The sequence below is a fragment of the Columba livia genome, chromosome 5 (assembly GCF_036013475.1).
Source record: "Columba livia isolate bColLiv1 breed racing homer chromosome 5, bColLiv1.pat.W.v2, whole genome shotgun sequence".
In the NCBI taxonomy this organism is placed as follows: domain Eukaryota; kingdom Metazoa; phylum Chordata; class Aves; order Columbiformes; family Columbidae; genus Columba; species Columba livia.
This window is the reverse complement of record NC_088606.1, coordinates 37,359,394-37,387,247: the sequence shown is the minus strand read 5'-3', so window position 1 is coordinate 37,387,247 and position 27,854 is coordinate 37,359,394. Positions and strand designations below refer to the sequence as shown.

At 45.8% G+C, this 27,854-nt stretch overlaps 1 protein-coding gene across 4 annotated transcripts in view; it reads right to left on the bottom strand.

The window, feature by feature from the left end:
* Positions 1 to 3,430: 3,430 nt before the first annotated feature.
* PLEKHD1 (pleckstrin homology and coiled-coil domain containing D1) overlaps positions 3,431 to 27,854 on the bottom strand; it is a 39,492-nt gene continuing 15,068 nt past the window's right edge. For 2 of the 4 annotated variants that reach the window (XM_005502258.3, XM_065064402.1), the window contains exons 2-13: positions 24,188 to 24,281; positions 23,147 to 23,236; positions 22,569 to 22,645; positions 17,388 to 17,479; positions 14,759 to 14,811; positions 12,709 to 12,803; positions 11,683 to 11,776; positions 10,211 to 10,389; positions 9,319 to 9,451; positions 8,596 to 8,740; positions 6,517 to 6,666; positions 3,431 to 5,925 (exon numbers count right to left, since the gene is read on the bottom strand). In XM_005502258.3, coding sequence (XP_005502315.1) covers positions 5,765 to 5,925; positions 6,517 to 6,666; positions 8,596 to 8,740; positions 9,319 to 9,451; positions 10,211 to 10,389; positions 11,683 to 11,776; positions 12,709 to 12,803; positions 14,759 to 14,811; positions 17,388 to 17,479; positions 22,569 to 22,645; positions 23,147 to 23,236; positions 24,188 to 24,281 — 1,363 coding nt within the window. In that variant the 3' untranslated portion in view covers positions 3,431 to 5,764. The remainder of the gene's footprint in view (positions 5,926 to 6,516; positions 6,667 to 8,595; positions 8,741 to 9,318; positions 9,452 to 10,210; positions 10,390 to 11,682; positions 11,777 to 12,708; positions 12,804 to 14,758; positions 14,812 to 17,387; positions 17,480 to 22,568; positions 22,646 to 23,146; positions 23,237 to 24,187; positions 24,282 to 27,854) is intronic. The other 2 variants (XR_002413232.2, XM_021287299.2) reach the window with 2 other exon arrangements.

The window sequence follows — 27,854 nt, the reverse complement described above, 5'->3', positions numbered from 1 at the left end:
AGCAGAAAGAGAGAGTGTCTGACTTCACTGCTATTCCCTGCACCCCATTATGGGTCAGAGCATCTGTTTGAAGTACTGCAGACTTATCAGAGAGGGATCTAGAGGGCTGCTGGCTCCAGGCTAGAGGACTTACTGAACATCCAAGTCCATTGAGAGTTGCAGGGATATCCAGCCTCTGCCAGGCAACACTCAAATACCCAAAACTTTTCCAGCACGAAAAGACTGACTTCTGCCCCTCGAGCAGCCACTGCATACACACAGCTACCTGCAAAGGAGAACAACCATAAGTCACATCCCTGTCTCACCGCATTTTGCTCAGCAGCAGTAGGCTGTGGAGAAGAAAAGAGGGCCTTAGCTGTAGATCCCTTTGTTCTCTGAGCACCTCCTACTTTTCAATCTCATTCCTGGTGAAGCCTCCTTACCTCCTTCTGGCCTGCAGCAAGCATGAGTGTTGTGCCTCTGGCAGAATCGGGAATGGAAAGGAGAAATGAAAGCAGCAGCTATTTCCCAAGCGAGTTGCAATCCCTTCTTTCTGGCAATCTTTGCAGTAAGCCTGCTCCTCTATCTTGCTATGTAAAACGTAGCATTCATGCCTTCTCACCATACGGTTTTAATTCTTCTCACTGCCTCACATGCCACTGAGATGAGTGCACCTAAGAGCACAGCTTGCCTCTGTCACCCAGGGCCCTTGAATGCCTGTGAACCCTCCCAAAGACAGAGCACTGCCACATGTGCTATTTCCACGTTTGTGGCTGTGCTTTAAGCAGGGACTCTAACAGAAGCCTCCAGCCGTATGTCCATCAGGGCTGGGAAAGCCAGTGTGTCTTTTGAACAGGGTCTAATCCCATTGCACGAAGTCAGTTTTCTCATGCTCACCATAAGAAACTTACTTTCAAGCCCCCTTATTAAAATGGAGATGTTAAAAATATTTACTCCTATTTTGTAGAACTTAGAAAACCCAAACACCAGCAAAGCCCAGAACCTCTTTTCCTGATCCTGGAGGAGCAGGGGTTGGCATCTCCTACAGGCAGCCACTGACACATTGAAAAAAACAGGAGCTCTTTCCTGCCTGCAGAATTGACAATGTTCCAGAATTAACCTGTTCCTCTGTTTTTGGGTGATTTCCAGAAGGAGGTTAGAGACAGGGGTGCAGTCAAAAAGAACTCAAGGGTAAGCAGAGTTCATTTATTATTTTAAGCAGTGTGAAGTTTGCACTTTTCATAATACAGCAAAGTAAGAACATGTGATCCTGCTGAGTTATTTATTGCAACACCTCTGAATTAGCAAAAGGTGCCTCTGCTACCCCCACAAAATGGCCTTTATAATTTTTCTTCCTCTGAAGTGCCCGATCTGCCAACATTTAAAAAAGTTGGTTCCAGCACTACAGCGTATCCTGCAGTTAATACTGGTGGAAAAAAAGGAGCAGAAAGGACTCACAGACCTGAGTACTCAGTTGGATCTTTCTCCATTTCAGATTTAGAGTTAAACCTGCAGTAAGTAGATTAGTTACTTAATATAGAAGAAGAGGGCAGAAAAGTGGGCAGAAAAGTACTGCAGGTTTTCAACAAACCACATGTAGTTGCCGACCTCATGGTCCCACTTGGCCCCTCTCGTGGTGACTGTCACCCTGACAGGCCACCTCAGACCCAGCTCTCAGGGGACTGACTACAGCCCATGGCTCCTTCATTTCTTCCATTCATGGCCACCCTAAGGCCAGGTAGATAGCAAATCATGCATGGACTAGGAGTAAAACTGCAGAATTATCCTTATGCCAAGGATATCAGCTGGAAGATGTTAAAAATAATGGCATCCTTTGCAGTCACAACAGTATGAAAAACTATGGGGTTTCCAGGCAAGCCCCAGGACCTGCCTGAAACTAAGCCATGGACAAAACTTTCAGAGCATGGACACCTTTTCTTGAGAGCAAACTTCTCCTTACTAGACACAGCAGAAGCCTGCTTCCCCACAAACAAAGTGACTGCATTGGAAAACACTAAAAACAAACTTCTTCTGTGAAAAGCTACCATCCTAAGTAACGCACTGACTCCCAAAGTAGAAAGCCTGCCTACCATCTCGGGCTAAAATAAAGCAACACACCGTAGCTGAAAATTGCTACCATCCTATGTCCCTTGAGTGCTGTGCACAGCAATGCATGTCACGCACCAGCAACCGTTTACCTTTTGTTATTGACTTCCGACCCTGAGGGCAGTTTCCATTTCTTGTCCACTTTCTCTGCTTTAGGAGCAGCACATATGGGAGGCAGCGGGGCTGGCACTGCCTTCTGTTCTCTACAATTTACTTCTGTGCGAGAGCAAAGACTTGGGGCTGCGAGAACCAGGGGAGCCGCCAAAGCCCTGTCCTTCAGCAGGAGCCACTCTTCTACACCAGGGACTGAAACATCCTGGAGGCTTCGTGCATCTTATGTAGAGGGCAAAATTAACCCTTAAATTGACCTTAGCAAGAGCCACTGTTCACATTGTGAAAAGCAGGCAAGACAACACAGAGGAGAATCAGCAAGCTTCACGTTTGGCAGTGTCTGCAAATGAAACTGTATTTTAAATTGTCTTTGAAGGGCACAACAGGGAAAGTCTCCGAAGGCAAGAGAAGTTCCCAGGTGACAGCCAGACAGCAGAGGTGGTGGAAGAATGGCCACAAGATTTTCAGAGCCAGTCTAGCTGTTCTGCAACTTCTGAAGATTAATATAGGATGGTTTGCACCTCTAAGATCTTCTCCTATTCTCAGACATGATGGAACAATTTAAGGAACTCTCCTCAGCAGAGGGAGTTCTTATCTCATTCCCAGTTCTCCCAGTGAGATAAAGTAATCTGACCCAGGACTACTAGTGGAGGTTATCTGAACAGAGGAGGGTTGCTCCCTAAGCCATCGTCCTGTTACTGCATTGCATTAAAAACATACAGATAGCATTGGAATTAGTAATTCTGTGTCCTTTCAAACAGAACAAGGAGACAGTTGATTAAGATGCTACAGTGCATAGACCCAGCTCTGTGTTGACTCTGCCAGGAACCTTACGTGGTCAGGGCTGGTAGATTCCTCTGCAAGACTAATATATACAGCAAGGAATTACTGATGACAAACACATCACTGCAGGTGGCTTAGGGCATGTCTTGGTGGTTACAGAGAGCTGCTCACTGGCTTCAGGTAAGCAAAGCGGACATTTCTTCTTTAGATTTTATACATCCTGGGTTTATACACATTTTAAAAATGGAAGTGGGTAGCAAGGGTAAATCATTTTACATACAGCCAGTCCTTTTGAGAGGTGATGTTCAAGCACATAATGCAACAACTCAGTGAAGCAGAGGAAGCGCACCGGCAGTAAATGAGTATGACACAATGATTTGTCTCAACTCCTGCAGAGGCAATTTAACATCATTTCAGTGACAGTGTATCAAGAACACACAGGAATTCACTCTAGTGTTAGCATAACTTTTATTTATTTATTGCTGTCAATATGCACAGTAAAGGAAGACTTGATGTGGCTACTTCCGGAGTACAATACTTCTGTAAAGTCTGATATTGTGGCTTTTGATGGTAATAGATCAAAAGGTGCTGCATTCCCTAGCCACAGGGTGATTTTTCCTAACTTGCCTGAATTACAGATATGCTCCCCGGCTGTCCTTTTTTCTGTCCCTTCCAGCATCACATAATATAGACCTCGTAACTGGAAAATAGCCAGAGATTATGTGAGGACAGTGTCAAGGGGAAAACCAGCTCTGGATTGCTTTCTCACAGCCATTCAGCATTGTAGGAGCAAGAATTCATTTGTGGCTTTCCAGCACACAATCATGAGTGGGAAAGACACATAAGGATCAGGAGAGATGCAAATTATTTTTTCCAATTTTATCATCTGTCATCACAAAAATGTCAGCCTTTGGTGCTGGACCCTCAGATTATATAAAACCTCCCATTGCCTGGCAGAAGTATACTGGTCAGTAACTGCCCGAAATGGAAAATACAGGCTGTGCCTTCAATGCTTTTCCTCTGGTCTCAGCAGAGTTACTCTCTCTAGGAGCATCACACCCTCTCAGTACACTCCTCCACCCAGCATCAGCACCTCTCCTGTGGCTGGCAAGCCAGGGCTCCCTTCCCTGCCTCATCCCTGATTTCTCCCTAGAAACAGCACTGAATTGGTAGGGAATGAGTTAGGTGGCCAGAAGTCAAAGCCTGGGACCAGACAGCATCACAGTCTGCATGGGACATGAAAGGAGCTACCCCGGAGTCACTGGACATATGCAATACCCAGGACTACTCATGAGAGGTACAGGCCAGAACACCCCAGTAAATCTGCACTTGAGAGCACCTGAGACCTAACTGTACCTCTGCTGGTAACTGCATCACCTTTGTATCATTTATACCTTTGTTTCCCAATTTATACCCCAAGGATAACAGCATCGCTCTGAGTGTTCTTGTCACATGCCCTGTAAGCATCCCGTAGCCAGCTGCGTGCTTAAAGAAGGTGGGAGAGGCTGCAAGGTTTCCACAGAAAAGTGTTTCCTCTCCTGTGACATACAAGATGATCACATGCAGGACAAGCCTCCCCTGTGATAACCACATGGTGAGCACCTGGGAGGGGACAGAAGCCAGCCAGAAGCCTACCACTGACAAGGCTGTCCATAGTGCCTCTCCCAATCCAGCCTTGACTTCCTAGAGGTCCCAGTTTGACCAAGATAACCTGGATTGCAGTTAAGTGGACTGGTAGAGAGCAGTACAAAGCCTTGGACATAGGTTATTGACAGCAGTACATACAGAAATTACTTTGCCCACCTCCGCAGCCCTGACAGCTTGCTACTGCCACGGTTTAATTCTCCAAATGCTGATGGGGTTTGTTGTTGGACACTCATCCATGTGAGTTTTAAACCCATCAGTGTTTTACAGAGGTGATGAGGAGGCCATCTGAGCTAAAGGCTCCTCCACACTGAAGTAGCCTATAGATAACACCTTCTGCAGCACATAGCTCTACTCCTCCATCAATGACACAGCCAGATGTTCCAATGCAAAACAAGTACGAAGGTGGTTCCAGGATGTGCTGCCCACAGTCAGCACAAAGCAACCCTCCCTCCCATTTGCATTGATGCCACTGCATTACCTATAAGCTTTTCTCTGCACATGATCATCCTTGGAGCCAAATCCACAGCATCCTCAGCTTATCTTCACCTTGTGTTGATAATATTTGCTTGAAATTATGTAGCATCAAGAGATTGCTTTGTGTTTGATACTGTTGCCTGTGCTTAGGAGGCTGGAACCGCTGCAGTCTTCAGGAAATGTGTCCCACTGAAGTGCTGATGACTAGGGGTGTGCAGTGAGATGTTTCCTAGAGGAGATGAGGCAGAACAGGGTAAGCTGTGTCCAGTCGGGGAGGTTACATTGGCTGGAGCACAGGCTGATAAAGGGCTTTTGCAGAAGCACTTGTGTTTGGCAGACAGATTGGACAGGAAAGGAAAGAAGAGGCACTTCCTAAGCTACGGTCTGTGGTTTACTTTAACACTGACCGTGGTATCTTGGCAAAACATGGCTTAATGTAAGCAGCTGAAGCAAACAGATCTGGAGTGATCAGCAGAGGTCTGCTAGGGTACAGGGAGTGTTCAAACTAAAGCAAAGCCACTAACTGAGGGAATTACCTACACACAACCTTCCCCCACTTTCCCCACCCAAAGGGCAACTCTCCCTTCTGATGCTATCACCTGATGGTGTAACTTTTGAGGGGCTGAATGGCAAGTTGAGATCAGAAGCCCCTTCCCACCAAGAGTCACTTTTCATCCCCTGAAGCAGAATCCTTTTGCGACCTCATGATTTGGTAGAGAGTTTCTCTGAAGTGCTGGTCCTGGCTCAATCTTTTGGCCGCTTCTTTCAGCTCCTCTATGCTTTCAGCTTCTGAATGGGAGAAGATGAAGGACTGGGACTGCTTCACTGAAACAAGAGCAGCACAGAAAGGTCAGCACTCTCCATCAGGGACACAAACAGAAGACAAAGCTGCACTAGAGCACAAGCCATGTGATCAACACGACTGTGAGCCTGGCAAGGGATGAGCTAAGCACTGCACTTTAACAGCTTCATTGTATTGTTTGCAGAGGAGGAAAATGCTGACAGCATGGAAACACACTTGTCTTCTTGACAGCTGTCTCTGTTTTAGGGTTCCAATGTAGAACCTGATCTAACCTTGCAGGTAGCCACTCTGAGCACTAGATGTGTCCACCAGGTGACCCTTCCAACCTAACTCAGTCTATGATAAGCATTCAGATTAAGTCGGCTTTGAGCACATGTTATTTAGGGGCCCAGGACCACCACAGTAGTTACCTTTCAGCCCACATGAAGAGACATGCAACCAGTACATAGACTCTGTTCTCTGGTATAAGGATGTTCCAAGTTTTTCTGTGGCTCCATTCTACAACTAGGGCATATGAAATATGAACCACATTTTCAGACCTTACTGGTCTGTCAGCCCCATCTGCACGTATCTGCTCCTGCAGGATGTAGAAGCAGCAGCTACCCAATACCTACAGTCATTCCATGAAGTGCTGGCTCTCCGGCGGTGGAAGCGGCAGCTCTTTATGCGACGAGTGGCAGCCTTGTGGAGGTACACAGAGTTCTTCATAATCACAGGCATCTTGGCCTCCAGCTCGGCATTGCGGATGCACTCTTCAAAGAACTCTGAGAAAACACTACTGTGAGCAGTGACGGAAGAGACAGATCAAGCAATGAATCAGTCTCAAGGGACTGCACTCACTGATGGTAATGACATTTAACACCTCCCTAGATCTTCACAAACAACAGTCTGTGAAGCTCTGGAGTATCATCAGAATTAACAAGTTCAAAGTGACAAACCTCCAGTCCCCAACAAACGCATATTCGAATTATAGAAAGAACCACAACCATCCATGCCCCATCAATCATTCCCACAGCTGCTCATGGTTCAGCTTCCAAAAGCCTCTGATATTATGATAAAACTTCTCAACTCTCTTGCAATAGAGGGGTCTGAAGCCCTGCTCATTGCACTTTCTTTGAAGGACACTTAAAACCCATCAAGTTTAACTGCAGACAGGGAGGTGTTGGTGACAGTGGCACAGGCAGACACACACAGGCCATACAGGGGCAGGGATTTCTAAACAGCATAGCAAATACTAGCACATATATGCATATATTACAGGCTCCATAAGAAGCCCTATGTCCAATCTATGGCAATGTTATTCTGTTCTGATCTGCCACACAAGCTGCTTTTCCTGGTTGATTTCCCCTCTCATGGTCTAAAACCAACATATCTTCTGCCATTCCAGTCTTGCTGTCCTCCTGCCTGTCACTGATCCCTTGCTGTTCAGAGGGCTCGCGTGTCAATGAGCCCCAACTTCTACATGAAAGGGCAGGGCAGAGCTGCAGGAATCACTTGGAAGGACTGAGGCAATCTGTGCTGGGTTCTGACGTTAAAGGGAACATTGCTGGTCCCTCACATTCTCTAGGGTTTTGCTCATCAGTACACTTTTACTCTTTTGAAGAAAACATCCCCAAAATTGTGAGATAACAAATGGGTGTCAGGAGACATTCAGTGCCAGAGGTTACTCACTTATGCCCTGTGCAGGCAGCTCAGATCTAGTTGAATGCTGAGCTCGACACATTCACTTTTTCTTACCATGGCTCTGAGCCAGTGGGATGAAGTTCAGAATCATGCCCTTTTGTCTCAGTTTAGAAATCTGATGCAGAAACTGTTGAATAATACTTCCATATATTTTTATATAAATTATAAATGTGTGTATATATATAAAAACTATTTAGATGTGTATTTATACTTGTATATGTAGCAGTGCTCAGAATGCCACAGGACTTTTTGACTTTTCTATATTGGCCCAATACATCCACATTTCACTGAAATGAAACCTTAACTGCATAGATGCAGCATCTTCATAACAGCTTTCCCCTGCACTATATTTGAGGATAGAAAACAAGGAATATTTCGACCCGTTGAAACTCCTAATGTCGATTCCTGAACCTAAGACAAGCCAGATGCTAGGGTAATGCTCCATCTTACAGAAGAGAAAGGGGGGGGAACAAAAAAAAAAAAGGCAAAGAAACAGAGATAAGCTGTGAGGAACTTGAGTCTTACAACTGATATGTGGACTGCAGTTGTCTCAGCACTGCAGTGCTGCAGTGTTGAGTAAGGATCCAAACTTCACCTGCTGGGCCGCCTACCAGCATGTTCCTACAGCAACTGATATTCTTGTAACCAAGGCTGAGAAAAGAGTTTATCTTGAGGGGAATCAGAGGATTCTTTATAACTCAGACCCAGTCAGTCTTAACAGCTCTGCCATAGCTTCCCTGTTTGACATTTTGGAAAGTATTTAGTTTGTTTTCCACTCAACAGGGTGGGGCAGGATAATTTTGCCCTCCTGTGAGGGCAAAATACCAAGTGCCTGCAAAGCACATTCTGACTCCTCAAAAGGGAGATGTGGTTGAGGTACAAGGAGTTGGGAGAGCACATTGGTGCAGTTTTGCTAATTTGGGAACTTATTTTGTGTCTGGGAAGATGGGCAGAAATAGTTCCTCTCTCAGGACTTGCTCATTAGTAGAGAGGGTGGATGACTGACTTACTTCTCAAGTTACTGACATCTGCTTTCATCTTTTCCTCTTTCTCCTTGTTGCGATCCAGAGAATTTAAGCCTTGCTCTAAGCTCTGCAATGCTTCCTCAGCTTCTCTCAGTCTCTTCTCCAGATCCATGCGCACCTTCACCTCAGCCTGAGAAAGAGAATAAGCACTGCTGAAAAACAGCTTGTGTCTCAGTAACCGTTCTGCTAACTCACAAGGTCTGTGAAGTACCCACCAAGCAGATGAAAATGAAGAAACAACAGTAAGGAGAACCAATAGAAATACTGTAAGAAAACAAAAAAGCTGTTCCTCATGTCTTCAGACAGAATCTGAATTTGAAGTCCAGCTCATCTTAGTAATTCTCCTTTACTCTGACTTTCATTTTCATAGCTTTCCTCTCATTGTATGAACCATGTGGAATCAGAGATGGTATTTCAATCTGTGAATTTGTGCTTATGCAAGTACTTTCAGCTGAGCAGGAACAGGAGGACATCTTTCAAGCTGAGATGGACTTGAGATAAAGGCAGTCAGTTCCCACAAAGGGATGCACAGTACTTAGTTTCAGAAACAAAACACAGGTTAGAAGAGGAGGATAATTTCAGTAGTAGCTTCACAAATGAGAATAACTAATAGAGCTCAGGCCAACTTAGCTTTAATTTGGCCAAGTGGAAGTTTCCAGGAGAACTCTGGGCCCAGGAACAGCAATATGCAACACAGGCAGGGGATACCTTGAGGTCTCTCTCCGTCTGCTGCTTCTCTGCAGTCAGCTCCGAGAGCGAGTTCTGCAGCGCTTGTGACTGGGAAGAGTAAAACTCCCGCTCCTCCTCCAGCGCTCGAGACCGCTCCTCATTCTCCTTCATCCTGGTGCAGGGCACAGCAAAGGAAGACAAATTAAGACGACCATTCTCACCTCAGCACATCTCATGGGAGGGAAGGGGCTCAGTATCGTGATGGAGCATGCTTAACTACCTGTTTGCCCTGAGCGAAGAGGCACTAACAGGAGCACTGTCTGTGTTTCACCTCAATAACACCAGCGTTGCTGGAGAAAACCAGGTGGACAGTTCTTGAATGGAACATTCTCAACCCCAGATAAGGTCCAGGAGCACCAGACATTTCTTATGGACAAGCGCACAAACACCACATGGATTCATGTTCCTGAGTCCTGACATGAAAGGAGCAGGCCCAAGCAGCAGCAAGGAGTTCAGCTGCCCTGCTTCACTGTCTCCTCTGAAGTATTTATAACCTGAACTCCTGCCATGGGAACCAGACGAGCTTCCAGACTTGTTTTGTGCTGGCAAGCAAAAAGCTAGTCAGCAGATAGCCACGTCATTTGGCACCACTAAGCCTGAGCAGGACCGAAGTGTCCTTTTCCTTTTACTGCACCCAGGAAAGGAAATTATAAAGGATCTTGCCTCTCTGCAGGTCTCAGGAGAAACAGGGGAACAGTTTTTAAGTGATACTAATTTTAAGCCTGAAAATATTTAGCCATACCTTTTCTGATTGCCTCCCACCCGTGAGGAGGAAATACCTCTTTTCCAACCACCCTCTTCACACTGGATCACATCTTATCCCACATCCCTGTCTCTGACACCACTGTAAGAGCCTCTGTCCCCACTTCACCTCTTCTCTGCCATGAGTTTCTCCTCCAGAAGTTGTTGCATCTTCTCTTCAATCTGTCGCAGGCTGCAGCGCAGTCCCCAGATGGGGCTTTGCTCTTTGCTGGGGCTGATGGGAGGTGGGAGCTGACTCTCATTTTCTTCCAGCATCTCCAGCATTTGCTGCTTTTCCAGGGAGAGCTCCTTGAAGAAGGGCAAAGATTGTATCAGCCAAGTCTAACATTTCTGCTTCTGTTCCTGCCTGTTTCCTCCCTATTGAGTCCCTCCATCCTTACATCCACATTCCTCATTCAGGTTAAAACCAGGAATAACAAAATGTGGTTTTCCCTTCCTACCTGCCTCTTCAGGAGCAAGCCTCCACCATAGCCTTCCCTATGCAAGGTGTGATAACCTGTGGCTCCTTTAACACAACATGCTAGTAAGGACCCAGACCATGGACTGGGTCCTGGTGCTTCCCTAATGCATCATTGATGCAGGCAGCTTCCCTGCCTTCCCATCTCACCTTGCTCCTCAGTGTAAACTAGAGGCAGCCTCTTGGTGCTACTTCTAACTGTGGGGCAATAGGACATGTCATGCTGCTTTCCTGTGAATCGTTCAGTCTGCTGTGCAGACTCCTCCTCTAGCTTTCCAGTTCTTTTTTTCATACCTATAACTGCGAGCAAGGAGAAGAGCTGAAACGAACATCAGCAACAGATTTTTGCACAAACTTGCAGGATCTGACATGAACATTAAGGATGACATTGAAGCTTCAGAAGGTCAGCTGTGTGGAAATTTCACAAAAATACACATCTAGAAATTTCCAACAATCCATCAGAGTGATACCAAGCTAGGAAAGGGTTTAATACACTGACACTCCATTTCCTAAATTCCTGTGTGGTACGTAGTTCCCTGGGAACCATGCTCCATTCTGTGAAGAAGGAATACCTCTCTCCTGCTCCAATTTACAACAGGACATAGGTAGCTGCAATTTAAAAAAAAAAATCAGAAAGCTATCACAGACTTACAGCCATGTTGGCTGGAATATACCTCTGGTAGGCTCTAGTCCAGCTCCCTGTTCAGAGCTGGTCTGTCAACACAGCAAGATATGGTCATCTGTGGCTTTCTAGAGCTGAGATGTGAAAACCTTCCAAGATGGAGGCTCTTCAGCCTCTCCCACTGCCTGCCTACCTGTCTGGTGAAAAGTCTCTCCCCAGTGTTCAGCCTGAGGTTCCCAAACTGCAACTTATGGTCATTGTGGTGCATCACATCACCTGGTTTGGTTCTGCTGGGCCCCAAGTCACTTCTAGTCCTTTTCTGCAGGGGATTTTGGTCTTGATATCAGCTACCGAATTAACTTGTTAATCTGCACAAGACTTAACTCCAGCACTAGCAGATGTTTGATTCATTTCCACAGGACAGCATCGCTTTCAGCCCTGGTCAGTTCTCAAGGATTGTTCCCAAAACACTGTCACTCAGAGGGGAGAAGTGGTCACTCACCTCTAGGTTTTTCTGTAAGGACTGTGTCAGGCTTCGCAACTCTTTCTTTTCTTCCTCCACTCCTTTAAGGGAGCGGGCTGTGAGCTCTAGCTCCCTAAAGAAGCAGAAAGGGTGACAGCTATTGCAGGGGAACACTATCCCCGCAGACCGCGCAGGCTGTGGATCTCTTTGTGCAGGACCTGTGAGCGGCGGTTGGCACAGGCAGTCCTGGAGAGCCAGGAGCCTGCCGAGAAGCATCATGCCTTAAACACACTATGGGTGTCCAGGAGCTTTACTGTGCCTCCTGATCCCCAAACCAAAAGCACCTGTTTGTGTGCTTCTCTAGCAAGGGCAGGTCTATGGTTGCAAGTGGCAGAGCTCAGACAGGGCAGTCATATCTAAGCAGATGTAGGTCTATAAAAAGAAAAATGGTTTACAAAAATCAAACTGGCTTTTCTGAGATGTTGTTTTGGGAGAGGAAAAGAAAAAAATAAGGCAATGGCAAAACATACCCTTTCAACTAAGGGCAAAGCATTTGTATCCTTCCCCTTCTAAATACATTTGCTGTTCCTATTTTGCATAGTGTAACTCTTAAAATGACAATATTATTCTTGATAACACAACTTCATCATCCACCCAGTGTCATTCAGCTGATGGTGGAAAACAAGATTCAGATGTCTGGAGCTGACATGGCTGGTCAGTCAATCAAACTAATTGCCTCTCTGAAATCCTCTAGCACCTGTCCATTGCCATGCTACCCCAACTAATCTGGGGTCTGCTCATGTCCCAGCCCTTTGAAAATTAGGTTGCTGGAGCCCTGAATGCACAATGAAACTAAGCTGAATTCTATTGGTCACACAAATGATAGCAATTGCAGATAAACTCATCTCAGCCGTTCCTGTTGTGGTCAATATAGCATTGATCTCCTTCCCACATGCACAGAATAGGTGGATTTCACAAACTGTTTTGACTGGCCACCGCAGCAGCACTTCTCCCCAGCGCGGAAGTTTGTGTCCTTTTTGTGCCCTGCATAGTTTGCCCTCTTACCGTCTGATCTGTTCCTGCTCCAGCCGCAGCTCCTGTACCACCTCTTCAAACCGCTGCTTCTCTGCTTCCAGCACCTGGTTCAGACGCTCAAGTTCCTGGACCAGAACAGAAGACAGAAATGTACTCTGCTGGCACACAGGTAGGAAAGGCTTCCCTGTTAACAATGACTGGGACTTTTAACCTGAGCTATGTAGAGCCATGGGGTGTCCAATCCACCACACTTTTGTCCAGGGGCAGTTAGAAGGGACTGAAGGTTGGTTGAGGATTTCCAGACATCCAGAAGTCCCAGCCCCATTACCAGGCACCTGGAATTCCCTGGCATGCTGCTTGCACAGATCAGCTCTGCTGCACATATACAGAAGGTTCTAAGCTCCCTGGGAAAGCTGGACTCTACATGCATGTACCATTTCCAGGCATCCACGTGTGCAGATACAGAAAGCCCGGACAGGAATGTGACAGCCTCAGCACTGCTACACCTGGGGTGTGATATTTCTACTAGCTTGGCCTTGCTTTCCATCCCCACTGGGACAGGGAAAGACGAACTGCACAGCTACAGCTTTGCACAGTCTAAATGACCTGTCACTATCCTCATACTAATAAAACCATGCTTAAAGAGCATGGAATACCACAAGCTGTCCTCGAGCAGTGGAACAGTCTCTTCCCCTAGTTTAGAGAAAGCAGTGGTATAGAAAGACCTACTGCTGATGGAGAGAGACAAGGACAAATCACAGTGAGGGTCCTGCTCCTGGTCAGGTCCCCTTGCAGCTTTAGCTGCTAAACAGAACTCCTGCTGCAAGCCCAGACAGGTCACAAAACAGCACTGACACCAGATTAATTCATAATAAGACTCTTGCTCCATGGTGCAGATACATGCTTTGAGCTGCTTTCCCGACATATTGCTCTGAAGCCTTCAGGCTCACAGCAGGTCACACTGCCACAGCTCAGCAAGCTATGTATTCGTTCCTTTATCAGTACCAAACTCCTTCAAACTAACCTGGCCTCGTTTGCCCTTTGTGGGCAATGAAGACACTGTGCACGACTTTGTAAGAGCAGAGATGTGTTCCAGGGTCTTTAGACAAGGGCATTTCCCTCCCTGTGGCTGTGGGTTGTACAGCAGGCTACCTCACCAGAAAGGGATGTCTCCCTGCAGAGGCAGAAATAGCTCATCCCTAAAGGAGTATCCAAGACACCTCTGAATTTTAGCTCTGCAGAAATGTACAGAGGAAAAACACAGGAGGAAGAAGCCCAGGTTGGTATTGCCATCTTTTGCTAAAGAGGGGCAATGGTGATTTTGGATTAAACGTGAAAGATAACATGCAACAGTTTGCAAGATTGCAATGTAGTGGTCTACAGCCATGCAGGATTTCCCACCATGTAACAGGACAACCCATTTGCAAAGCTATCTTGCAACAGCTTTATGGTGGTGCTATAAAAAAACTGGTATAGATCTGGGGTAAATAGGAGAACAGGTTAGTTTAAAAATATTAAGAAAATATAAGTTAGGAAAAGTTTGGAAAAAAAATAATAAACTTGATGAATTAAGGTATCATAATTACATCTAAGGGAGTGCTCTCAAGTCTTCCCCAGTGCAATGTTTGTTCTCCCCATCTCTGGTGTATTCAAAGAGCAAACCACGTTGCTTTTTGCTGCTCCTTTTTTCTCACTATGGTATCTCTACACTAGAACAATGTCAAGTCTGTTTATTTGCTTTCTAACTGTGGAGACAGACAAGTTGATTGCCACAGTCTTCTTGAATCTGCCAAATAACAAGTGTATAAGTCAACCCAGTGAATATTAATTTAATCTGATCTTTGTCCTGGAGACATAATCACAAGCACACTGCATGGAAGAGGAGCAGGGTTACATCTCCAGGACCCACCTCATAGCACAGCTCTTATTCCTCTCTTCATCCACAGGGCCCAGAGGTTGGCTGAAGACTATTTTGGCTCCGCAGAATCCCTACCTGAACCCTGACATGCCTTCAAACCAACAACTCCCACCCTCCCAGTCCTGTCATGCTGAAGGAAATCAGCTTGTGATGAACACTCACCTCTTTTTGCTCCCTCTGCAGGCACAGCTCTTCTGTTTCTTCCATTAGCTTATCTGCAAACACACACACAAACACAGAGGCCAAATGCAGAGAAAAGGAAAGAGAAATGCAATTTATATCCTGGGGATATTTATGAGTATGAAACACTGGCTGTTTGAAGCCTGAAAATGCAGCATTCCCTATTGTTCTTTGTGTACCTGTCTGGGAGGCTCCAAAGGCTGAGATGATGCTAATGGGATGTTCTATAATTTCCCTTCTGCCAAATAACTTGAGAAACTAAACAACCATATTGCTGTGTACTCCTTCTAAGGTTTCCTCACTGTGTTCTTAAAGAGCATTAACAAACTAACCTTAGCAATCCTGTAGCTGAGTCAGGAAATATTCTTATCTCTGCTTCACACATGAGGAAGCAAAGGCACAGAAAGGTTAAGTGGGTGCACAGGGTCGCACACCGTGTAGCAGCAGTCAGTCCTCCTGCAGCTCAGTGCCCCATCCCTACCCGCCTAGCACATCACCCTCTCCATCAGCCCCCTGGACATCACTGCCAGCTCCTTATTGTCACTTTGGGATGTCCCAAGTCAAGCACAGAAACAAATCCCCTAACTTAGCCCCAAAACCTCTAGCTGTTAATGATAGTTCCCCTCACCATCAGTTGCTCTTGTCTACTGAGGACACGTGCCCACCAGAGACTGTGACCCGATGTACCTACATTGTGCTACCTTAAACAGAGGCCCTGCCTTAGGCAGCTTTTAGTCATGCTCACAGGGAACCAGACAGAAACACATTCCTTATGGATAAGCCTGGGATTTAGCTCTCAGCTCTGCCACCTAGCTGCCATGTGAGCAGGGGCAGATTCACTGTAGCACTTCATGATTAACTCTTCTCCATATCAGGTGATGAAGATGCTACCAGTTTCCTTTGTACTAGGAACTGAGGAGATTACTACTGCTGGCAGGATTACTACTGCTAGGAGGAACACAGACCTCCTCCTCCTGCCCACAGCAGGGCTCCTGGATCCAGAACAATAGTGCTGTGTTACTGAAGTTCTGCTGCCCACCACAGCTGCCTTTTCTCCCCACTCCAGCCCTCTCCCTCCTTGCCGGGACCCAGCGCAGCCTCACTGCAATTACACAGAGGTTGTCCCACCTTCCCTCTTCTAGCCCTCTTGGAGGGGACCAAGCTCAGGGCTTGATGGGCTTCTGCAAATTCCCTGCCTGAGAGAGAACCTGCATCTCAGCTGGGTTTGGGACAGGTGGAAGGTAATGCCGGGGGATTCAGGGAATTTCCCAGAACATTGTTTCCTTCGTCCACAGAGCCTTGAACTGCTGTAAGGAGCAGTTCCTGACCTCAAAGCTTCAATACAGGATGGACACAGATCATTGAAGGTCAGGCTAATGAGGTAGAAGCCTCAGTAGTTATATAGGAATATATAGACAACTGCTGTCAGACAAAAGTAACCAACTGTGACAATTGACCAGCTCTGAATGTTCTTGTCATGGACCAAAGAACCCAATGAAATATATATTTTATTTTATTTATATTTTATATTCCAGATATCTCCTGTTTACCACAGAACATGCATTCCTCTATGCCTCCATTACCTTTTCTTTTACCATACTGTGGCCCTCTTTAGTTTCTTATGCTCTTCAGTCTGCTCTGATGGTTGCAAAACAATGTTTTGACAAAACATTCTTGTTTCTAATTTTCCTCCTATCTCTCCAGGTCCTCCCCTCAGCACTCTGTGTTATCACTTTGTCAGGTGTGGAACCATTCCTCCCTGTCTGCCTCACATACGAGCACATCCATCAGTTCATATGTGTGAATGGCACTTAGGTGGCAAAATGAACATGCCTTGATACTTGAATTTTGATCCCTGTTACATGTGAGACCACATACTGAGATCACTGCTAATCAACATGAATGCAGAAATGCAAAAGGCTCTTCAAGATTCCTCCAGTGGCTTGATGATTCAGAGTGGATACCACAAGCCCCTGCTTGTGATTTCTTCCAACCTAAATGATTCTTTGTTCATCTGGAGCAACTGCTCTCTCTCCATTGCCCGCAGAGAGAGCAATGACAATTTAGCCACTGCCATTAGACAACTCAAACAAGCCCATGCAAATGTTCCCACTTCCAATATGAACAATGCGAACAAAGACAGACAAAGACCAAGTAGAATAAGACCAAAAAAAAAACAAAACCTGAAACCAGCTAGAAAAGGAAAACCTGGGCACAAAAAGTTGTGATCAGCCTCAGAAATACCAGTCCTGTGCAATTCAGGGAGACAAAGGTACTGGCTGTTTGCCTGGTGAGCAGCTGAAATCGGCACATCCAAGCTTCTCAGGGGCAGCAAACATTTGTGCAGTCCGACCACCAGGAGCTGCAGGACTGCAGCATGCTGGCCAAAGCATGTTCTTCCTTTCACACAGATAGCCAGATCCTACCTTAGCATTTTCATGTTTTGACTCCTTTCAAAACCTGAATTTCGGCTGCTGACTGCTCAAAAGCTTCAACCAGTAAAAGTCAGCCATAAGAACCTGCAGCTGCTTGGCTTGACGACACTGACAACTCCAGAAAAGCAAAATGGCTATTTTGGGGCTTATGGCTTTTGTAAGTAAGAGCTTCCTACCTAAATACTCCTGTTTCTCCTTGGCCAGCTGCAGCCCTTGGGCTTCCAGGCTCTCAATCATGGCTTCTCCCAGCTGGGCATTCTTCCAGGTCCTGGGGAGAGCAGACACAAAGCAAACAATGTAAGAGAGCTAGGGGTCCCACCGAGCCAGGCAGAGGACTCAGCCCAGCAATTGTTCAGTTCAAACATGGAGACTCTCAACAGTTGGGAGAAAAGTTCTGTAAATTTTTCTCCACAAATGAATGGAGAAATTTCCCTGGCATTCAGTAATATATATATATATATATTTCTTTATTTATTTAAATACAGGAGCGGTATGTCAACAGCTGGCAGCTATTTAAACTTTTTTTTCCAGTGTTTTGGAGATTTCTACAGTGAACTTAGTCTTCAGGACTCTCCAGACTGGCACAGCACGTGCACAGCCTCCAGCAGTACCTGGAAACCATTAAATGAATCCTGACAGACTTTAGAACTAGATTTTAGCTTTTAACTCAACTAACTTCCCATCTGACAGTTACATTGTCTTCTGCGGCCTTCCCAATACTTCGCTGCTATAGCCACTCCTTCTCTTCAAACACTAACTGATTATTGACTCCTTCCCACAGCCTCCTATCATCAGCCTTTCTGGTATCCATCATCCAACCTGAGAGCAATCAATCCCTTCTCTGCTAAACTTGTAAGCCACTAGGATTTGGTGCCTGCCTACACTGTGAGTTAAGTGCCTCTCCCTGTAAAACAAAACAAAACAACCAACCAAAAAAAAACCCAACAACCAAAACCCCAAACACCCACAGCAAAACCAACCAAACACCCACAAAACCAATCAAAAAAACCACCACACCAAAAACAGAGATATAAGCCAAACAAGATGCTGGCAAGTAGGAAGAGTAAAAGGAAGCAGACATATTCAAAGAGTACCTTGTGCTATTGTAGGACCATTGGTCAAGGAACCTCAAGGTCTGTTGAACACATTATAAAACTAAGCTGCAAAAAGGCCTGTGGAGCAGATGCCCATTACCGATTGGGTTGATGGACACGGTAGGCTTTAATATACATCTTAAATACCAAGGACAAAGACACAAATCAAAAACAGAACCAGAAATGGAGTTTGCTGCTGATGTCCATTCATGTTCCATTAGAAAAAATTATCTACACACATCAAATACACAAAATGCATATGTAAAATGAATCCAAATCTATTTATATAGATGCACATACAGGAACAGCAATTGCTGCCGAGAAATTCTGCCATCTTTGTTAAATCCTAAGGGAGTTCATTAACATTAAACACCTCTAAGCCTTTCTGTACCAGGCCTCTTTGAGAGCCATTTGAAATTGTAGCTTTTCGGAAACCATTAAGTTGGCAACCTCTTATAAAACAATTTCAAGGCAACCTGTACTTCATCTCTTACAAAAGCCAGACAAATACATTAAACACACATCACCCCAGGGACCAGGCAGATCACAGCTCCAGCAGCGCAAGCACTGCCTTGTGCTCTTTGCAGACAGCTGGGTTTCTTTTCAGCTAATGAGCATCTAGGATATTTCTAAAGTGCAGAGGAAATTAGCATGCTAATTAAAAAGGTGATGTTGTGCCCACAGGTAGACATCTTCATCTTGAGTGAGAAGAAGTAGCTGTGAATGTGTTTTTCCCCTAACATCCTCTGATACAGGATGAATCTGATTATAGAGAAACCAACAGCAAACAGCTCAAAGGTGGAGACATGACAGAGTTTATCATATGATCACTAGGAGAGATTCAAAATAGCTGTACCCTTTAAGGTGTCTGTTTATCGGGTTCACTATTCCAGAGCTCACTTCCTTCTGCTTTCCCAGCCTATCGAGATAATTCCCTCTCCATAACTCAAACTTTCTTACACCCACTACTGTATAACTTAAAAGATGAACCCTTATCACTGTGTAGCATTTCAGCTTTTATTCCCTTCGTCTGCTGGAACCTGTGCCAGTGTGTAACTGCACCCGGGGGGAGGTACAGGCTCTGACTGCAGCTGAGGGGCAAGCAAGTGCTTTTCTTCTGTACTTCTTAACAAATTAGTTTTCATCAGAAAAAGCCACATTGCTTCAAATGCTGGAAAGCGCAGGGTCAGGAATGCCCTTGAGACACATAGAAAGTGCCCTTATAATCTACCTCTACAAAAAAACCCCAAAGCTTTATAGTATTTCCATTTGCTATACAGCTCAAACACCAACTGTTCCAGTCCTTTCACAGCACTGGGACCATCTCTCTAGCTTTGCCTCCATTTTACCTTGCTGAGGAGCATCCACAAACAATTTTTGGAGACATTTAGCACATACATCCTGTGGATCATGAAGCGCTGTGTTACCTAGTTCTCTCTAGGTAACAGCCCAGGATGGATAATCATCTATAGTTATGGGGATTAGGAAAGAGGGGACATTAAAGGGTATATGAAGGTAGAGTTGCCTAAGTAGGGAGTGTGAGGGTCAAGAAAGGAAGGAGTGTGGTTTTGCCAAGGGCCTAAAGGAGTAGAGGTATAGAATTGGTTCTTATCCAGCAGCAGGCACAAATATCTTCCAAAAAACAAGAGAACCGGGACAACCCATTTTTTAATCCTTCCCCAAATGTCAAGTGACTTCTTTTTTTTATGCCAATCACAAAATGTTCCCAGCAGAGTGTCACAGATAGGCACGCAATGTGGCAACTGTTTGCATGTTTCTCAGAACAAGCGCTCAGCATTATTCTCAGCTGGGCTCAGCCATGCCCTAGTTCATGCCTTTCTCCTGACAAAAGGAGTTGGTGATGTGGTTTTTCTTACCCATTGCCCACCAAATCTACTTTTAACTAGTGGAGGGAATGCTGCTATGGACATAGCGAGAGCACGTGTGCCCCCTTCCCCTACTTACAGCAGCCTCTGGGGTGGGAAGAGAGCCTCGTCAGCTGGGAGTCAGGGCTTTGTGTGTTGCCCTCCTTTGTGCACTTCTGAAAAGCTTTCAAGATCTGGCAAGTGTGGTAAGTCCTAGCCACAACACATTGGAAGGATAGAAAGATCATCACCTCCCCTCCACACTGAATAAGCAGCTTCCCTATTAAACCAGGAGGGTTGGAGAGGAGTGGAGAGCTGAAGGCATCACTGAGCACACTGAGGGTAGAGGTAATAAGCTGTTGTGCAGGCATTGCCCACTGCCCCCCTGCCCCAAGCCACAGATGTCAAAAGGCAACAGAGGAAATTGAAACAAAGAAGAAAGGACAGAGGACCCTTTCCAGCCTGGATTCATTTTTAGCTCTTTCCCTTACTTAACAAAATCTCAGCCTGTGAGGTTGGGGGTTTTTTGAGCATGGTGTGGGGTTTTTTATCCTTTGGTTGAGCTTAAAGAATGAGGGAGACTGTAGGATGATCACAATAAACTGGAAATTCTGCAGTGCCATCAGCAGTACAATCTCTGTCTAGAACAGGGCAATAAAGCAGGCTGCCTAGATTTCAGCTGCATAATTTTAGCTTTCTCATTCATCGCAGTTCAATTTACTGGCCCCTGCTGTGACTTTCTGGCTGCTGCTTGGCTCCCAACCTGACCTTTGGAGCATAAATCTGTGCTTTTCCTCACGTACAGGTTATCATCAGCACTGATTAGGCTGGTACAAGAACTGCATCACTCTCCTCCTCTAATGCAAGAACAGAAGCAGAGAAGGGAGGGAAGGGGGTGTCATGAGTGAATTTTCAGCTAGGTGCAGGTGGTCTTCTGTATGACAGCAGCCACTACCTAGCTCCTGTTTTAAACACTGGTGCTGGAATACTGGAGCAAGGACTTGCATGTGAGAACCCCTCCTGAGCTGTGCAGTTAAGTCTAATGTTGGTAAAGGCAAGCGGAGACCTGTGCTATTGAAGAAAAACCTCTGAATTACTCTAGGGCTAAATCTGGATTCCTCATCCTCTGCAGTGGCCAAGCCTGCTCATGCTGAAGGGGTGACAGAGGTCTGCCTTGGGTCTTGTGTCCCATGGAGCTCGTGCTCCCATCAAGCTTTAATGGACAGCTTAGTGTTGCAGTGCATACAATACTGTGGAGGTGGCTGAGCTTGCTCCCGCACCAAAGCCAGGCTCACTGCAGCAGCACAGAGCTTGACTTAGCCTGATCCTCCATAACACTGTGTTACCCATTAACTACAAACGAAAATTTTCAGCCTCATGGAGTTGCAATTAACCAAGACACCTCCTTTATCATGCATACATGCATGCATACATTGGTATTACAAGTTCAAGTTGCCTGAAAGGGCAGCTTTTGTTCCTACAGCCACAAGAGATCATGTACAAACGCTGTAACACAGCCGCGAAGGGCAGAGTAAAGTGCTTGTTGCTTTAAGTCTCATAGCTGAATAGCAGGCTCTGCTCTACAGCTCTGGAAGTTTCTACCTGGCTTAGGAAAGTCAAATCCCTGTTTAAGCGTTAGTTCTTCCTGAATCTGGTGAAATTTAGAAAAACCCTGCTCTGGTTTCACGGGACAGCTGCTCACAGTACCATCAGGATTCTGAATGCTGAGGGATTACAGTGCTGGTGGACAACGAGCTGCAAATCTCTCCAGCTCTCTCGGACTATAAACTCAATATTGTACACACACAGCAACCAAAGCCTTTCATCCATCTGGGTGGGCTGGAAATGCTTGACTAAAACCACCTCCCCTGGGATTTAGCCTGCCTCTGCATTTCAGGATTAAACTGCCTCAAGAGTCCAAATCCTGTGCGGCCTGAGCACCCCAGATGTGGGCATGGGGATACACACAACACACGATTGCCTCAGGGCTGTTACTGACACCTCGGTGTGGCAGGTCGTGCTTGGGAGAGCAGGGACAGGCTGGTGAGGTCCCTGCTCACCAGCAGCATGTAGAGCCACATGGGCAGCTGCTCACCAGCATTGTGCCTTGCCTGTTCTGCTCTTACCTTACCCCAAATTCATACATCTGCGGTGTAGGGAGTTTTTCTGCAGATGACAGCCTGGGCTTGTTATCAGTCATACTGCAAACTGACGTGGAAAGCTTTGTGTCAGCTTTTTCATTTAGGGAAGAGATGGGTCCAGGAGGCAACTGAAGGTCTCACTAGCCTTGAGGAGCTTCTCTTCCTCCCTTTAGTCCTTCTAGTGAGGCTTTTTTCTCTTTATCCTTTATGCATCTACAGAGCAGATCAAAGAGAATATGGGATAGAAAGCAGCTTACACTTTTCCAGACTCCTGTAGCATCTCTAGCCACTGAGCCTGCTCAAACTCTGACTCGGCTGCTAGAACAATGTTACCCTAGAAGAAAGGAGGGGAAAAAAATTGATTAGAGAGGCTGGAGGCTGATGGCTGACATGCCTCTGTGCACAAACTGGACATAGCTAACATCTGTGGTGGGAGGAGAGCCCACCGCAGGCTTCCACATCCATGGGAGCAAATATGACCCATGCCTACCACACATCCTTCCTTGGAAAGAGATGCACACAGCAAGCAGCCACACTAGGAATAAAATGATAGGGTGACATGAGCTGTAGGGCTCCTGAATATATGTCTACTGGTCTGCTAGTATCATAAGACCTGCTGTCAGAAAGAGCATGTTCCCTTGTTGGTTGTAAAAGCAGGATAAGCAGCAAAACCTTGAGGTGACTTGAGATGCTAAGCCACCCTCTCTCACAGGATACTTTGCCCAGAGAGGGAAGGCATACCTTGGTGGGTTGGGACAGACTGTCAAGCCAGCTCTGCTCATCAGCAGTAAATGCTTCATTTATTTATTTTTGAGAAGAAAAAGAGTCTACTTACATGGAAATCTTCATGAGAGATCTTTATGGCATAAGGCATGTTGGGCTCTTCTTTGGGCTCCACAATGCAGCCTCCCAGAGGTATGACACCCTGGGGATGAACCAGAGCATTCCATTCAGCAAAATAAAGCAAAAATATTAACTAACCAGGAGATGAACTTTCACTTTTGGTCACATGTGGGTCCCTGCTCTGCCTTGGCTATTCCAGGAGTGGCAGTACACACAGTTCCTGAAAAGCAGAGGGACTCTCACCACCACTAGGAGACCTTCAAGTGGAGAGGGGGTAAAGATGGGTCTCCTGCATTCAGCTTGGAGGGAAATCTGCTATCTAGAACATGGAAGTGGGAGCTCTTTTATCAAGCAGGAGGTGATCTCCCAACAGGGGCAGATGTTGCAGAGTCACAGTGTGGTAGCACGAGAGAGGTTCTGCATCCATTACCATCACCACCAGTAGGTCAACAACCCACGTGTGCTGTCTGGGGGTGGATGGATGGCCTGCTGCCCCTGCCCAAGCTGGGAGAAATCAGCACCTTTGGAAGTACACATGCTTCACCATCCTTCAGTGACTACAGAGGATAAAAGCAGACTCAGGGCACAGAGTTCCCCCCTGAAAGCTCCAGGAGGCAGAGCTACAGAGGGTGCTTCTCAGAGTTGAGGGCACAGGGGTTAGCAGGGGCTGGCTGTGATCACTTCCAAGTGCAAATACAGGTTAGGAACAAGCAGCAATCAAAGCTGCTAGCCCCACCACTGGCTTTGCCAACTGTATTCTCATAGCCACAAGATTAGTTGATTGAGAGATCAAGAAAACAAGAGGAATACATGTACTATCAGGTTAAAAAACAAAAACCAACCAAACAAAAAGTCACGTACCTGCTGAATCATTAAGGAGCTTGAAGAGGTACTGACATGATCTTGCTTTTTTTTGAGGCTTTCCTGGATCTGTGAGAAGTTTGTAACTTACCTTGTCTTCACTTGTTGGGCCCGAGGAGAGGGTAGGAGCTAGAAACAGAATAACCCCCTCTGCCATGCAAATGCTTCTCACCTTGGGGTGGATATTGAAGTATTTATTGCTTTCAAAACTCTTCTTCTCACTCTCAGCATAGTAGAGCAGGAAACTCTCCTTAATGATGAAGAACCTTGAAGACAGAGAAAGGAAATAATTTCTGTTAGAACAGAGGTTGTGCTTCACAGCACAAGAAAATCTCCACCTAACTAGAGCAGCTTTCTGAGCAGAAGGGTTTACTATTCCCATGCAACCCTAAGGTGGTTCCTGACTCTTGTTCATAGCCAAGAGCTGGTGCTTAACACTGAGCACCAAGTTCGAGTGCTTCGGGCTTCTACTTTATCACAGTGTGCACACGCCAGTGTTGGAGACAAACCATAGCATCGTCGCTGACAGGGGAATGGGGCAGTGGTCTGCATCCAAGACAGGAGCACAGCCAAAGCCTTTTAGCATCTCGACCTGTGCATACTCTATCTAGCCCATATGTTGGATTCACTCTATTGGAAGAGAGCTGCTCCTTTTTTCTCTCTCATGGGCTAAGAGCAACTAGAAGCTTATTTTTGCAATCTATTCCCTCCCACCCTCAGCATAAGCCAGAAGGGAAGAGTTCTTGCTCCAACACGGAGTCATATGTCAGGAACAATCACAGGCTGGCATCCCCAAGCAACTCTCAAGGCAAAAGCTTGACCACGAGAGCACTCAGGAGCAGAAATAAATTTTGGGGATATTTTTAAGCAGACCTCCTGGCAAAGTCTCCTGTCATTGACCTTTGTAAATACAAAAGAATTTTTTTTTTTCCCTCATATGTATCACATTAAAATGTTCTTTGTTTGGGTCAGTTAGCCTTAGGTATGCTCTGATGAACACTGTGTAGTAGCCAGAAAATATCACGCTTCTGTAAACCAGCCCTCTAATTTACTGAAGCATGTCCTCAAAATTGTGATTAAAGGAGTACCACTTTGTAGCTTATTTGGATGTTCAAAATACCGCTGTAAGAGTCCCTTTTTGAAAACTGAGTTTGAATTTACCCTGCAGGCAGTGGTACAGGGGAGATATGTCCAACTTAGCTTAAAATCAGTCTGAATCTCTGCAGCACTCAAAAATGCTGAAGAGAAGCTGAAAAAGCAGGGATGAGTTTAGTAGGGAGGTTTCAAAAGAGTTAATGACAATGTTTTGCACTGTTCTGTAATGTATTTTCTGATACGAGAAAAGAGGGATTTGAAAGGCAATAAGCTGAAAATGAATAAAGAATGTGCTTTTTGCACTGCACAAAACACTGCTGTGTAAATCACTTTCATGTGGTTCTGAGGACAAGAACTCACGAGGAATTTGGAAAGGATAAGGCATTTCTGTGGATCATGAGAACATCCCAAGGAAATCCTCCTGCTTCTGGGCAAAAAGCCTCCGCTCTGAGGGGTCAGGAAGAGACTTCTCCGGGCAGCGCGTTCCAGCTGTGCACCCCAAGAATTCCCGCACCGTTCTCCAAAGCCAGTGTTAACAATGGGCTGTGGGCTGAGCTCTGATCCACAAGAGCAATTCTAACACCTCCACAAGCCCATCCCACCCCAGTCCTCTCCTGCAAAAGAGGCCCCATCAGATGGAGCTGAGCACTGCCTCCAGCACAGACTAGAACATCAATTTAGTACCAGTTTAGTTTCTAAAGCTAAAGAAAGAAGTGGAAGCTGGCAGAGAATTACCAAGTGCAGACTGACTCAGGGGAAAGCTTTAGCACGTCTACCAGTTCCTGTTTCTTGCTCTTCTGCTGTGGCTCTGGCAACACAGATGAAATTGTCACATGCCACAGGAACATCACCATAGACTCGCAGAGGGAAAGTCACAACACGAGAGAGCTAAAACTTCTGAAATCCTGAAGCAAACTAGAACTCTGGACCTACTGTGCACCTCCTCCAAAATGTTTAAAAGGGACAGTCATTGAAAATCTACATATTTCTATCCAGAAATATTCAGAACATACAAAGATCAGCAGCAATTCCTGTGCCACAATTTTTTTCTTCTCCTTGTCCACTCATCTATACCTGCTCATGTTGGCATCAGAGGTGGGGAGAAGCAGCCAGCTCGCTGCCTCAGCAGGACACTGTCTTCTCACTTGATACTCCAGGAACATCACAGTTGACTGCCTAACCTCAGCTCTTGCTCCTGACCACAGCCTGGCAAAATCTCTGTAAGCAGAACAGCATGACTGAGGGGAGAGTGGGAGTCAGGAGAAAAAAAGAGGGAAAAAAAAATTCTCTCTTCTTCATTGAGCTCATTTAGTTGGTAGAGGACTGAAAAGGTGCTCATTCATAGTATGGCCTGTCCAGCAAGTTGTTTGAGCAGGAACAATTACGACTCACCTTCCACCCGGGGGATGCGTTTCCCTCCCAGCCAGCCTTGTGTTCCAGTGCATCTCCTGGAGCTGTCACAGCTAATGTCCCCTCAACTGGGAAAGCAAGGCATGACCCCACCTGTGGAAGAGGTGCCTAAGGTGCACAGAGAGATGGACCCAACTTGCTTTCCCTGTGATGGGAACTGCCATCCTCAAAATCTCTTGCCAGAGTCCCAGATCAGGGACCAAAAGGGTTTCCATGTGGTGGCAGACAGGGATGGGAAGGAGCGTCCCAGAGAAGATGGGGGGCTGAACCGCTCACGCAGCTTTGGCCACTGGCCCATTTAGCAGATGCATTAGGAACATCTCTGTGGGACACACTCCCAATAGAGAGGATTCATCAAGGCCTCAAGGTCTGTGTGAAACAAGGATTGGTATTTTCTGATATATTTGCATTAATGGCAAAGGCAGCCACAACCCACACAAGCTCAGAGCTGACTCTGGCCAAGGCAGGTATCAGAGAGACCTTCACAGAGCAGACAGGGCTTGTTCCTGGTTCCTCCTGCCGACATAATTTCTGTGAGCAGCAGCCTTTTGTCTTCCTGCTTCATTTTTCCTTCCACTCCATAATTAGCTCTATGACAAACTTTTCTTATGACTTCACTTTGTATCTCTAATGTCTAGTTCAAGGAGGACTTGATTTTTTTAGAGGGATATGTTACCCCATCTGCACAGTAAATACAGAAATAACATATTTAAAGAACAAACAGATTCTGCCTGGTTAGTGGGCTGTGCTTGATCCAGTGGGACAGAGTGAACTGGATACTGTGGGCACAAATATGTAACTAATTAATAAAAAACAACACACCATATGAAATGGAGAAAGTCTGTCCAACCTTTTCAACAGTCTTTTCAGTATGAACATCCTTGAGAAACATTTGCAAGACACGTAAAAATACTGATCTTTAACCAAGTGAGATTTTTAACCTAAATGTCAACCCACAGTTAAATCCAGGTTTTAGTTTATTACACACTTTTTGTCTGTTCAGTGCTACTGATAATGCCCATAGTATATATAGATTATGCTGCAGTGGAGGAAAGACACGCCACCCCACACCACCCCACCCCGCCCCAAAACCCCAAACAAACAAAAAACCCAAAACCAACCAAGCAACCAAAAACCCCACACACCACAAACCAAGAACAGAGCACAGCACAGATGACTGAGAAATGATGTGTCTTTAGCAGATTGATGAATTTTTAGATACCTGAGCTCACAGATGTGGAGAGAATCTCTGGGGATTTGGAATGAAAATATAAAAAAATAGGAGTTTTAAACTCCTATTACAAGAATAGTAAGTATCAACCCCCCACAGGTAA